This window comes from Bombina bombina, chromosome 9 (genome assembly GCF_027579735.1).
Source record: "Bombina bombina isolate aBomBom1 chromosome 9, aBomBom1.pri, whole genome shotgun sequence".
In the NCBI taxonomy this organism is placed as follows: domain Eukaryota; kingdom Metazoa; phylum Chordata; class Amphibia; order Anura; family Bombinatoridae; genus Bombina; species Bombina bombina.
In genome coordinates, this window is record NC_069507.1 from 236059830 (window position 1) to 236073473 (window position 13644).

A 13644-nucleotide genomic window follows, 5' to 3' on the forward strand; every position below is an offset into this window, starting at 1 on the left:
CAAATGCATTTTGCGGCCGCCTTATTCCTGATTAATTATGGAACATATCTATAACACACTGATTTTATTTTTATTGTATTCAAGCTTCTCAAGCCCCACTTTTGCAAAACACAAAAATCAGTTTATTTTTTATGTAATCATCTTGTAACTTAATCTCCGATAAATCACTTTTATTGGTTTTGGTTGGTATGTGATGTTGTGTGTGGATATCTAAGATAATATAAAATAATTTTTTTCTCGCAGTTGAGAAATTCACATCAGTTATTTTTTGGATGATCCCATTGGTTTAGTAAAATCATTACTGTTAATTGAATCTCCAACTGTGTGACAGCTGATGTGTCCCAGTGACCCACTTTCTATAAAGCATAGTCGGCAAGTTTATTTAAGAGATCAGTGTTACACTGTATGAAGAAATCTATTGAAGTGTGCTAAGCAGTTACATTTTATTCTTTTTTTGCTGATGTTCATTAATTTGTCTTGATACCTTTAGTCTATATTCTATCTATCTCTCTCTTAAGTGCAAGCCATTGTAAATCCGGGTATAAGCAATAGACGTAATCATTTATTTTCACAGTATTGAGGAAATAAATGTAGGTCACTTCCCAGCTAACCGTAGGATACACTTACCAAGCTCCCATATCATATTTGCATATTCAGTAAAACTTACTGCTGATTTCTATGTAGTGTTTGACTTTTTCATCTCTCACACTTGAAACTGAATAAAAGGCAAGGGAATGAATAGAGGATGCTACTGGACAAATACAAAAAACTTATCAGCAAAATGAAATTAAATTGTCTGATAATTTGAATTTCAAATTTGTTATTTGAAATAACAAACATCTAGTTGGAGCGGAGCTCATGTGCAGACTACCCATCTCCAAAAAGGTAGAAACTGAACTGACACGCAAAATGGGGTATATGTGGTTTTTCCCACTGACTTCTGGGAGGCTTTTCTATTTATTCTTGTGGTCCAAGGACATCTACCTACCAGTTCAGATATGATTTGATGAGTGCATTGGGGATTAACCAGGAAAATGGGGAAGTGGATAAGGGATCCAGATGTTTTGTGGAGTGAAATAGAAGATATTTGCTTTAGGCTATGCAGGAAATTCAAGGGTAAAGGCTTTTTATGGTTCATAAAATATTTTCTAGTATTTTACAGACTCCGCTAACTTTCTTGTTTTTGCCTAATAGACGCCCTTTAAACGGCTTTGCAAAATCAACATTGCGATGACATGGACATTAGGTGTTTATGCAAAGCACAAATAAAATATCTACAGAAGACATCCGTTTGTAACATAAAAAGTAAATACACAGTGAAAATGTATCTTTTCTTGGTTTGCAAGTGCTGAAGGCACCGTAGCCTCCAGAGCTTTCCACTGCCCTCTAAATGTTTCCTCCCAAGAATTACTGTTGTATCAGAATTCTTCTAGAGCAGTCCCAGACCCATAGTTTTATCTTAAAGGGAAAGGAAAGTCAAAATTAAATGTGTATGATTTAGACAGAGTATGTAATTTTAATTTTGCTTCTTTTTTCAAATGTGCTTCATTTTATGGTATCCCTTGTTGACAAACAATACGCACATACCCTACACTAGTGGGAGCTAGCTGATGATTGGTGCCTGCACACATTTGTCTCTTGTGATTGGCTAACTAGATGTGTTCAGATAGCTTCCAGTAGTGCAATGCTGTTCCTTCTGCAAAGTATAACAAGAAAATGAAGCACATTTTGTAAAAAAAAAGTACATTGGAAAGTTGTTTAAAATTGTTTTATCCAAATAATAAAAATAAAATGTTGGTTTCCTGTCCCTTTTAATAATCCCATAGGGTTGTCTAATTTGCTCTCTTCTGCAGTCCCTCATGAAACAAGAGATGTACAGGGAAACAAAATCAAATACAAATACTGGGTTTCAACTGCAATGGAAACAAAAACCTGAAGATGATGAAATCAGTGAAGTGGCAGCCATTAGCGTTCTATAAGTGTCAGACCGGAGGTATCAAATACTCTATAGGAGCAAAGAAACCCCCAAGACAAATAACTACTACATGAACTTGATACCTTCTTATAGGAAAAGGTGGGGGGGACACAAAACATTAATAATGTATATTAAGGGAAAATACGCATAAACAAACTGGTACATTATACGCATCATTAATTGAGCTATTGTTACTGTTATTCTCCTATAACCTTTTTATGTTATGTCCCCTAACATAAGATATTTATTATTAAATACTTTATCACAATATATTTTATGTATCTTTCCTGCTTCGCTTAGATTTTGATACATATTATTCAGGTTGCAAGTATAGTATATGACTTAAAGGGACGTAACACCCAAAAATATTCTTTCATGATCAGACAGAACATGCAATTTTTTTAAAAATGTGTTTTCTTTGTATACTTTGTTGCAAAGTATACCCTGGTAGGCTCAGAAGCTGCTTACTGGTGGCTGCATATATGTTTCTTGTCATTGGCTTTCAGTTAACTCCCAGTAGTGCATTACTGCTCCTTCAACAAAGGATACCAAGAAAATGAAGCAAAATAGATAACAAGTAAATTGTAAAGTTGTTTCATATTGTATACGAATCTTGAAAGGAAAATTTTGGATTTCATGTCCCTTTAATATCTTTCTTTGGTCACTTTCTATACTGTCTTCCAAAAACAGTGGAACAAAAAAGCTAAATTATGTATATGGACTCTCCTGTTTTCCATTGTGCATACATCCCTTATCAATTGTTCTTTGTTTAGCAAGGATTTTCTACTGCTGTTTCTGTCATCTAGACCTTCAAAACTGAAAAGTGATCTCCATATAGTCGTAACCCCCGCTAGGGCTGTGCGATATGGGGGGGAGATATCACAATTTTTTTAATGAAATATTGCAGTTGGGATTTTATGAAAATATTTTTTAAACTTCCATTTTGCATTAAGAAATGCATTTAATTGTTCGAAACAGCGGCTTGCTCCCAATTTGCACTACAGACGAAATAAGCCAGACCTCAGGACTGGTGGTGGTAGTGCCATGTGCTGTGACACTGACGCTTCCTGGTCCGCCCCAGTGGAGGAGTGATCAGTGCTGCTTCTGGGCTGAGCTGGAGCGTTTGTGTGGCTGACATGACATGTTAAGGAAGCCATTTTGGACTCTTTTGTGTTAGTTTTGACAACAAATTCCAGCCTTATGCGATTTACCTAGTGCATAGCCTCATATAATTGCACAGCTATAGCCCCCACTGTTCCGTACATAGGTGTATCGGTCACACAGTAAGCCTATTTTCCTGTGCTGTGGTTACTTGTTCATTGTGTCTGTACTGCTAGATTGTCACAAGAGAAGAATCTTTTGTTGAAATGCTTTTTTTTTCTGTCTGACTTCTAAAGTTGGTTTTGTGTTTCCTGATGGAAAAAAATGTTCTCAAACTTCTACTCAGTAATATGTGTGTATTTTTCAAAATTATAATCTGCATTTAGAAATGTGTAAACTGCATAACTGATTTACTTCATCCAAGGAAAGCAATGATGTAGTTAAAGGGAAAGAAATGTCAAAATTAAACTTGCATGATTCAGTCATTTTAAGGCACTTTTAAATTCACTTCTCTTTCAAATGTTCATTGTTCTTTTGTAATCAGTTGTTTAAAAAGAATATGCACATATCCTACACTAGTGGCAGGCTAGCTGGTGATAGGTGCCTAAAGACATTTGTCTCTTGTGATTGGCTGACTGGATGTGTTCAACTTGCTGCTACTTCAGCAAAGGATATTAAAATAATGTAGCAAATTTGATAATAGAAATAAACTGGGAAGTTGGTTAAAATTGTATGTTCTATTTAAATCAGGAAAGAAAATGTTTTTTGTTTCATGTCCCTTTATGGACCACTAAACATAGTAGAATTGTATAATTACATGTATAATAGACGAGGCAAATGCACTAAGTTGCATTTCACATGAGTACTAGATTTTTTTTATTTTTTTTTTCTGACAAATTTGTTAGTTTTATTTTTCTTCCCGCTGCATCATGTGACAGCCATCAGCCAATCATAAGATGAGTATACATATGCTCAGTAAGAGCTGGTGCCTCAGAAAGTGTGCATGTAAAAATATTGTGCATATTTGGTTAATGTATGTGAATTGGAAAGTTGTTTAAAAAATGTGCGCTCTATCTAAATCATGTAAGTTTAATTTTAACTTTAGTGGTCCTTTTTAAATAGTAAAATCAGCCACCTCCCCAACTGGAAATATTAGAACTCGTTAAAGAATTGTATCTTATTTTTTATTATTTGTGCCTTGTATTTTTATTTATTTTTTTGCAAAAAAGTATTGCTCAAGCTTTTTAATTCTTGTACAAAATTTGAATGTAAAAAAAATGATTACAAAACCAAAGATGGAGAGAAAATTGTGGTCATAATTACATAGATCTAATATTTAAGAAAGTAAAAACGATTTTTATTATTATTATTATTATTATTATTATTATTATTAGAAATGCATTATAGGGACCCTTAATAGCAGTGAAATTAACTGCTTTCAATTAGCTTTTTGTTGTTGTTGCTAAAAATGTGTATTTCTCCTGTTAAGTGTGGTCAGTCCACGGGTCATCATTACTTCTGGGATATTATCTCCTCCCCTACAGGAAGTGCAAGAGGATTCACCCAGCAGAGCTGCTATATAGCTCCTCCCCTCTACGTCACCTCCAGTCATTCTCTTGCACCCAACGAATAGATAGGATGTGTGAGAGGACTGTGGTGATTTAATTAGTTTATTACCTTCAATCAAAAGTTTGTTATTTTATAATAGCACCGGAGTGTGTTATTCATTCTCTGGTAGAATTTGAAGAAGAATCTACCTGAGTTTTTTCTATGATTTTAGCCGGAGTAGTTAAGATCATATTGCTTTTTCTCGGCCATCTGAGGAGAGGTAAACTTCAGATCAGGGGACAGCGGGCAGATTAATCTGCAAAGAGGTATGTAGCAGTTTATTATTTTCTGACATGGAATTGATGAGAAAATCCTGCCATACCGTTATAATGTAAACTCAGCCTTAAATGCAGTAGATGTAGCTGGTATCAGGCTGTCATGTATGTATATTTTACACTTCAGTATTCTGGGGAATGGTACTTCACTGGATTTATACTGTATGCATAGACTTAACCTAATTTGCAGGGACTTGCAATAGGTTTTAAATAACAATTAATTTATTGAGGTTAAACGTTTTTTTGCTGGCATGTAAAAACGTTTATTTCTCTGAGGTACTGGGTGAAAAAATGTTTTGGGCACTATTTTTTCCACTTGGCAATAGTTTTGTTTAAATTAAAGCAGTTTACTGATCTCTCTCACTGTTTTGTGTGAGGGGGAGGGGCCATTTTTGGCGCTTTTACTACGCATCAAAAAACTCAGTCAGAGGTTAATTTTCTTCCTGCATGATCCGGTTCATCTCTACAGAACTCAGGGATCTCCAAAGCTTTTTTTGAGGGAGGTAATCATTCACAGCAGAGCTGTGAAGATTGTAGTTGACTGTGATAAAAAATGTTTATTTGTGTATTTTTTCTGCTGCCAGGGTTAGTTATCCTTTGCTAATGGGAACAATCCTTTGCTAAAATTGTATATTTCTTACAAAGATTTGATGCTATAATTTATTTATTTTCAACTGTCATAATTTTTTCTGTGCTTCTTATAGGCACAGTTCGTTTTCATATTATTGTAAATTACTTGAAAAGCATTTCCAAGTTGCTAGTTTATTGCTAGTGTGTTAAACATGTCTGATTCAGAGGAAGATACATGTGCTATATGTGCTAATGCCAAAGTGGAGCCCAATAGAAATTTATGTACTAATTGTATTGATGTTACTTTAAATAAAAGTCAATCTGTACAAACTGAACATATTTCACCTAACAACGAGGGGAGAGTTATGCCGACTAACTCGCCTCACGTGTCAGTACCTGCATCTCCCGCTCGGGAGGTGCGTGATATTGTAGCGCCGAGTACATCTGGGCGGCCATTTCAAATCACATTACAGGATATGGCTACTGTTATGACTTAAGTTTTGGCTAAATTACCAGAACTTAGAGGCAAGCGTGATCACTCTGGGGTGAGAACAGAGTGCGCTGATAATATTAGGGCCATGTCAGACACTGCGTCACAGGTGGCAGAACATGAGGACGGAGAACTTCATTCTGTGGGTGACGGTTCTGATCCAAACAGACTGGATTCAGATATTTCAAATTTTAAATTTAAGCTGGAAAACCTCCGTGTATTACTAGGGGAGGTGTTAGCGGCTCTGAATGATTGTAACACAGTTGCAATACCAGAGAAAATGTGTAGGTTGGATAAATATTTTGCGGTACCGGCGAGTACTGATGTTTTTCCTATACCTAAGAGACTTACTGAAATTGTTACTAAGGAGTGGGATAGGCCCGGTGTGCCGTTCTCACCTCCTCCGATATTTAGAAAAATGTTTCCAATAGACGCCACCACACGGGACTTATGGCAAACGGTCCCTAAGGTGGAGGGAGCAGTTTCTACTTTAGCTAAGCGTACCACTATCCCGGTGGAGGATAGCTGTGCTTTTTCAGATCCAATGGATAAAAAATTAGAGGGTTACCTTAAGAAAATGTTTGTTCAACAAGGTTTTATATTGCAACCTCTTGCATGTATTGCGCCTGTCACGGCTGCAGCAGCATTTTGGTTTGAGTCTCTGGAAGAGACACTTGAATCATCTACACTAGATGAGATTACACTCAAACTTAAAACCCTTAAGTTAGCTAACTCATTTATTTCAGATGCCGTAGTACATTTAACTAAACTTACGGCTAAGAATTCCGGATTTGCCATTCAGGCACGCAGAGCACTGTGGCTAAAATCCTGGTCAGCTGATGTTACTTCTAAATCTAAATTGCTTAATATACCTTTCAAAGGGCAGACCTTATTCGGGCCCGGGTTGAAGGAGATTATCGCTGACATTACAGGAGGTAAAGGCCATGCCCTGCCTCAGGACAAAGCCAAACCTAGGGCTAGACAGTCTAATTTTCGTTCCTTTCGTAATTTCAAAGCAGGAACAGCATCAACTTCCTCTGCACCAAAACAGGAAGGAGCTGTTGCTCGCTACAGACAAGGCTGGAAACCTAACCAGTCCTGGAACAAGGGCAAGCAGGCCAGGAAACCTGCTGCTGCCCCTAAGACAGCATGAATCGAGGGCCCCCGATCCGGGACCGGATCTAGTAGGGGGCAGACTTTCTCTCTTCGCCCAGGCTTGGGCAAGAGATGTTCAGGATCCCTGGGCGTTAGAGATCATATCTCTGGGATACCTTCTGGACTTCAAATCCTCTCCCCCAAGAGGGAGATTTCATCTGTCAAGGTTGTCAACAAACCAAATAAAGAAAGAAGCGTTCCTACGCTGCGTACAAGATCTTTTATTAATGGGAGTGATCCATCCAGTTCCGCGGTCGGAACAAGGACAAGGGTTTTACTCAAATCTGTTTGTAGTTCCCAAAAAAGAGGGAACTTTCAGGCCAATCTTGGATTTAAAGATCCTAAACAAATTCCTAAGAGTTCCATCGTTCAAGATGGAAACTATTCGAACAATTTTGCCCATGATCCAAGAGGGTCAGTACATGACCACAGTGGATTTAAAGGATGCTTACCTTCACATACCGATTCACAGAAATCATTACCGGTATCTAAGGTTTGCCTTTCTAGACAGGCATTACCAGTTTGTAGCTCTTCCATTCGGATTGGCTACGGCTCCAAGAATCTTCACAAAGGTTCTGGGTACTCTTCTGGCGGTACTAAGACCGCAAGGAATTTCGGTAGCTCCGTACCTAGACGACATTCTGATACAAGCTTCAAGCTTTCAAACTGCCAAGTCTCATACAGAGTTAGTACTGGCATTTCTAAGGTCGCATGGATGGAAGGTGAACGAAAAGAAGAGTTCTCTCTTTCCACTCACAAGAGTTCCCTTCTTGGGGACTCTGATAGATTCTGTAGAAATGAAGATTTACCTGACAGAAGACAGGTTAACAAAGCTTCAAAATGCATGCCGTGTCCTTCATTCCATTCAACACCCGTCAGTAGCTCAATGCATGGAGGTGATCGGCTTAATGGTAGCGGCAATGGACATAGTACCTTTTGCACGCCTACATCTCAGACAGCTGCAATTGTGCATGCTAAGTCAGTGGAATGGGGATTACTCAGATTTGTCCCCCACTCTGAATCTGAATCAAGAGACCAGAAATTCTCTTCTATGGTGGCTTTATCGGCCACACCTGTCCAGGGGGATGCCATTCAGCAGGCCAGACTGGACAATTGTAACAACAGACGCCAGCCTACTAGGTTGGGGCGCTGTCTGGAATTCTCTGAAGGCTCAGGGACTATGGAATCAGGAGGAGAGTCTCCTTCCAATAAACATTCTGGAATTGAGAGCAGTTCTCAATGCCCTTCTGGCTTGGCCCCAGTTAACAACTCGGGGGTTCATCAGGTTTCAGTCGGACAACATCACGACTGTAGCTTACATCAACCATCAGGGAGGGACAAGAAGCTCCCTAGCAATGATGGAAGTATCAAAGATAATTCGCTGGGCAGAGTCTCACTCTTGCCACCTGTCTGCAATCCACATCCCGGGAGTGGAGAACTCGGAGGCGGATTTCTTAAGTCGTCAGATTTTTCATCCGGGGGAGTGGGAACTTCATCCGGAGGTCTTTGCCCAGATACTTCGACGTTGGGGCAAACCAGAGATAGATCTCATGGCGTCTCGTCAGAACGCCAAGCTTCCTCGCTACGGGTCCAGATCCAGGGATCCGGGAGCGGTTCTGATAGATGCTTTGACAGCACCTTGGACCTTCGGGATGGCTTATGTGTTTCCACCCTTCCCGATGCTTCCTCGATTGATTGCCAGAATCAAACAGGAGAGAGCATCAGTGATTCTTATAGCACCTGCATGGCCACGCAGGACTTGGTATGCAGATCTAGTGGACATGTCATCCTGTCCGCCTTGGTCTCTACCTCTGAAACAGGACCTTCTGATCCAGGGTCCATTCAAACATCAAAATCTAACTTCTCTGAAGCTGACTGCTTGGAAATTGAACGCTTGATTTTATCAAAACGTGGTTTTTCTGAGCCAGTTATTGATACCTTAATACAGGCTAGGAAGCCTGTTACCAGAAGGATTTACCATAAAATATGGCGTAAATACTTATATTGGTGCGAATCCAAGAGTTACTCATGGAGTAAGGTTAGGATTCCAAGGATATTGTCTTTTCTACAAGAAGGTTTAGAAAAGGGGTTATCCGCTAGTTCCTTAAAGGGACAGATTTCAGCTCTGTCCATTCTTTTACACAAACGTCTGTCAGAAGTTCCGGACGTTCAAGCTTTTTGTCAGGCTTTAGCTAGGATCAAGCCTGTGTTTAAAACTGTTGCTCCGCCATGGAGTTTGAACTTAGTTCTTAATGTTTTACAGGGTTTTCCGTTTGAACCCCTTCATTCCATTGATATCAAGTTGTTATCTTGGAAAGTTCTGTTTTTAATGGCTATTTCCTCGGCTCGAAGAGTTTCTGAGTTATCTGCCTTACATTGTGATTCTCCTTATCTGATTTTTCATTCAGACAAGGTAGTTCTGCGTACTAAACCTGGGTTCCTACCTAAGGTGGTCACTAACAGGAATATCAATCAAGAGATTGTTGTTCCATCTTTGTGTCCTAATCCTTCCTCGAAGAAGGAACGTCTGCTACACAATCTAGATGTAGTCCGTGCCCTGAAATTTTATCTACAGGCAACTAAGGATTTTCGTCAAACGTCTTCCCTGTTTGTCGTTTATTCTGGTCAGAGGAGAGGTCAAAAAGCTTTGGCTACCTCTCTCTCTTTTTGGCTTCGTAGCATAATACGATTAGCCTATGAGACTGCTGGACAGCAGCCTCCTGAAAGAATTACAGCTCATTCTACTAGAGCTGTGGCTTCCACTTGGGCCTTTAAGAATGAGGCATCTGTTGAACAGATTTGCAAGGCTGCAACTTGGTCTTCTCTTCATACTTTTTCCAAATTTTACAAATTTGACACTTTTGCTCATCTAACTCATCTTACATTGACTGTTTGTATAAACAACATAAATGATGCCCATAAAATACTTCTGTCTTCAGCCGTTATAAAGTGAGAAGTGCCCATGTAATACAATGGTATTTATTTCTGAATGAGCCCTAATACTGGTTATTTGTTTTAGAGGACTTTTAACCCTTTCCTGCCAGGGTTAAAGTGTCCACATCAGAACAACTGTTCAGATGTAGACAAATTGAAATCACGCGATTGTGCACACGATCGCAAGATTTCAATTATTGGATCGAGTCTGGGGGACGTCCCTATAACCCTAGGAATGCCCTCCACACCACGATCAAATCCAGGAAGCGCAGAAGGCTTCAGGACAGCCGTTGGCTATGACGTTCTATTCCGTCATAACGGCTCTAAAGCCCAGTGTAATTATGACGGCATAGAACGGCATAACGGCGTTAAAAGGTTAAATACAGTTGAATTGCATAATAAACAAATGTATAATAAAAAGACAATGCAATAATACTATTCTAAATTTCAAATAAACTGATTAAAATTTTCATTCTATTTCCCTCCCCCCCCAGTTTCATGTGACTATCAGCCAATAACAGACTTGTAAACGTATGCAGTATTAGCTTTTTTTTTTTTTTTACTAAATGCTGTATCTGAATCAAGTTTTTATTTTGACTTTATTGTCCCTTTATAAGGATATGAAACCCATTTTTTTTCTTTCTTGATTCAGATAGAGCGTGCAATTTTAAACAAAGTTCTAATTTACTTCTATTATCAATTTATTTTCGTTCTCTTGGTATCTGTTGGTGAAAAGCAGGGTGTAAGCTTAGGAGCCAGACTGACCATTTATGGAGCACTATATGGCAGCAGTTTTACAAAAATGTTATCCATTTGCAAGAGCACTAGAGGGCAGCACTATTTCCTGCCATGTAATTCTCCAGACACGCATCATCTTTTTTAACATCATAAATGTGTTAATTAATGTGCCTGCTACAATTTATTTAGATCAACCATAATTAGCACAAACATTGTATGAATTCATTTTGGGGGGAAAAAATCTATAATATGATTTAATAATACAGAAACACAGGACTATAGCTAAGTCCTGAAGCTCTTTATGAGTTGTTTTTGTGTGACTGTTTTGTACCTACCGGTGTACCTACCTGTGTACCTACCTGTGTACCTACCGGTGTACCTACCTGTGTACCTACCGGTGTACCTACCTGTGTACCTACCTGTGTACCTACCTGTGTACCTACCGGTGTACCTACCGGTGTACCTACCGGTGTACCTACCGGTGTACCTACCTGTGTACCTACCTGTGTACCTACCTGTGTACCTACCGGTGTACCTACCTGTGTACCTACCTGTGTACCTACCTGTGTACCTACCTGTGTACCTACCGGTGTACCTACCTGTGTACCTACCTGTGTACCTACCTGTGTACCTACCTGTGTACCTACCGGTGTGAATTTGTTCTGCGCAACAATCATGTCTGGTGCTGTTTTCATCTATGGCCTCACTACATATCCAGGACAGTCTACTCCAGAATTGTTATTGTTTAAAAAGATAATCTCTTAATTACCCATTCCCCAGTTTTGCATAACCAACACAGTTCTAGTAATACACTTTTTACCTCTGTAATTACCTTGTATATAAGCTTCTGCAGACTGCCCCCTTATCTCAGTGCTTTTGGCAGACTTGCATTTTAGCCAATCAGTGCTGATTTATAGGAAACTCCACAAGTGAGCACAATGTTATCTATATGGCACACATGAACTAGCACTGTCTAGCTGTGAAAAACTGTCAATGTTCAGAGATGAGAGGTGGCTTAAGTGCTTAGCATATGAGTCTACCTAGGTTTAGCCTTCAGCAAAGAATACCAAGAGAGCAAAGTAAATTTGATGATAAAAGTAAATTGGAAAGTTTTTTAAATTGCATTCCCTATCTGAAACTTGAAAGTTTAATTTTGACTAGACTGTCCCTTTAACTCTCACAGATTGATTGAGGAGAATCGGAAACATCAAGAACTGATCTTGGAGATCTGCTCTGAAAAAGACACTTTAAGGGATGAGCTGAAAAGACGGACAGAGACTGAAAAACTGCACCTGAGCTCCATAAAGCAGGTGATATTGTGCTCTAGCTGTTAATTTGTGTGTATTCTACAGCTTAAAGGGACATTAAACACTAAAAACATGCTAGATAGAATGATGCATTCAAAGAAAAGATTAGTCCATGACTAACATGTAGATGTATTTTTTTAAAGTTTCATTAGTTATTTAAAAAGTGACAAAGTGTAAAGTTTTAATGCCTATAAAACACTGGGAGCTGCCATGTTGTAACTTGTGTTACCTTCTCTGCTGTGGCCAATTAGGGACAGTTATACATAGGTCACTAGAGTGTGCAGCCAATGGTTGTGCTGGATTTAACAGTGTTCTGCACTTCCATTTCTAACAGGAACTGAAAAGCTCACAATTTCAGAATGGAATTACAGGCAAAGAGGACAAAATAAATAATGAAAGTATATTGCAGAGTTGTTTTATTATATACAATTTATCATTTTATATTACCATCTCAAAGTGTTTAATGTCCCTTTAAGTTGTTTGTTGTATGTTTTTTTTATGGCGCATTGTAAGTAATATTTTCTTTCATGTATCTGAACAGTAGCAAATAATTTAAGAAAAAGTAAAACCTATTTATTTAATACAGGACTATATGTATCTCATTAACATCTAGAACAATCTGTAATGTATAATACTTTTTATAAAAAAACTGCTTTACCTCTGCCCGTATCCTTTGCATTGTTTTACTGTTTGTTACCATAAGAGCATAATGAGGAGGAACCAGATGTGTCTGTCTCATCTGGCCATAATCACCACAAATTATATTTTGTTTTAACAAAAAAGTATAAAATCCCATCTTGTGGTTGTTTGTCAGTACCATTTAGTGGTTGATTTCATCATTTAGACATTGGCTTACGTTTACGAGAGCTTAAAAAGTAAAACAGATACCATTATTAATCAAAATTGTTATATACATTGATACTAATATTTAAGGAAACTCTTTCCACTGATTACTGCCCGTGCATAAAAAGAAACTGCACTATACATGTTTGTGTGTCAAAGCAAAATGTGATGTTGCTTAAATGTAAAATGATCATTGATTATCAGCAAAATTAATTAGAAACCAAGTCCCTCCTATGAAGCAGGAAAGATCAGGTAAATAAATAAATAAGGCAGCCAGATATTTAGTATATAGCAGCCTGAAAAACATGACACAGATGATGTATCGCTAACACAGGTAGCAGGTATGTCAGGATTTTAATTATACACAGCTGACTTTCCATGGGTCTGCTGTCATTGTCGTTGCCTGAAGTGAGTTAGAAAATCCTCAATTTTCAGAGCTAAATTATATGGAAAGGGGACAAAATAAATAATGAAATTATAATTATCATTATTATCTGGTATTTGTAGAGCGCCAACAGATTCTGCAGCGCTAATAATGCAAAGTTTGTTGCATTTTGTCTAAATAAACATTTTATATTAAAATATTAAGGTGTTTACTGTCCTTTTAACTCTGAAAAGACTGCAATTTCCAGCTCTGAAAACTGAAAG

At 38.2% G+C, this 13644-nt stretch overlaps 1 protein-coding gene across 1 annotated transcript in view; it reads left to right on the forward strand.

The window, feature by feature from the left end:
- The window catches only part of CCDC186 (coiled-coil domain containing 186), a gene marked incomplete in the record, with an annotated part of 217930 nt that overhangs the window by 31964 nt on the left and 172322 nt on the right, over positions 1-13644 (forward strand). The window contains 1 exon segment of the mRNA XM_053692695.1: positions 12030-12156. Within this exon segment, the coding sequence (XP_053548670.1) occupies positions 12030-12156 (127 nt within the window).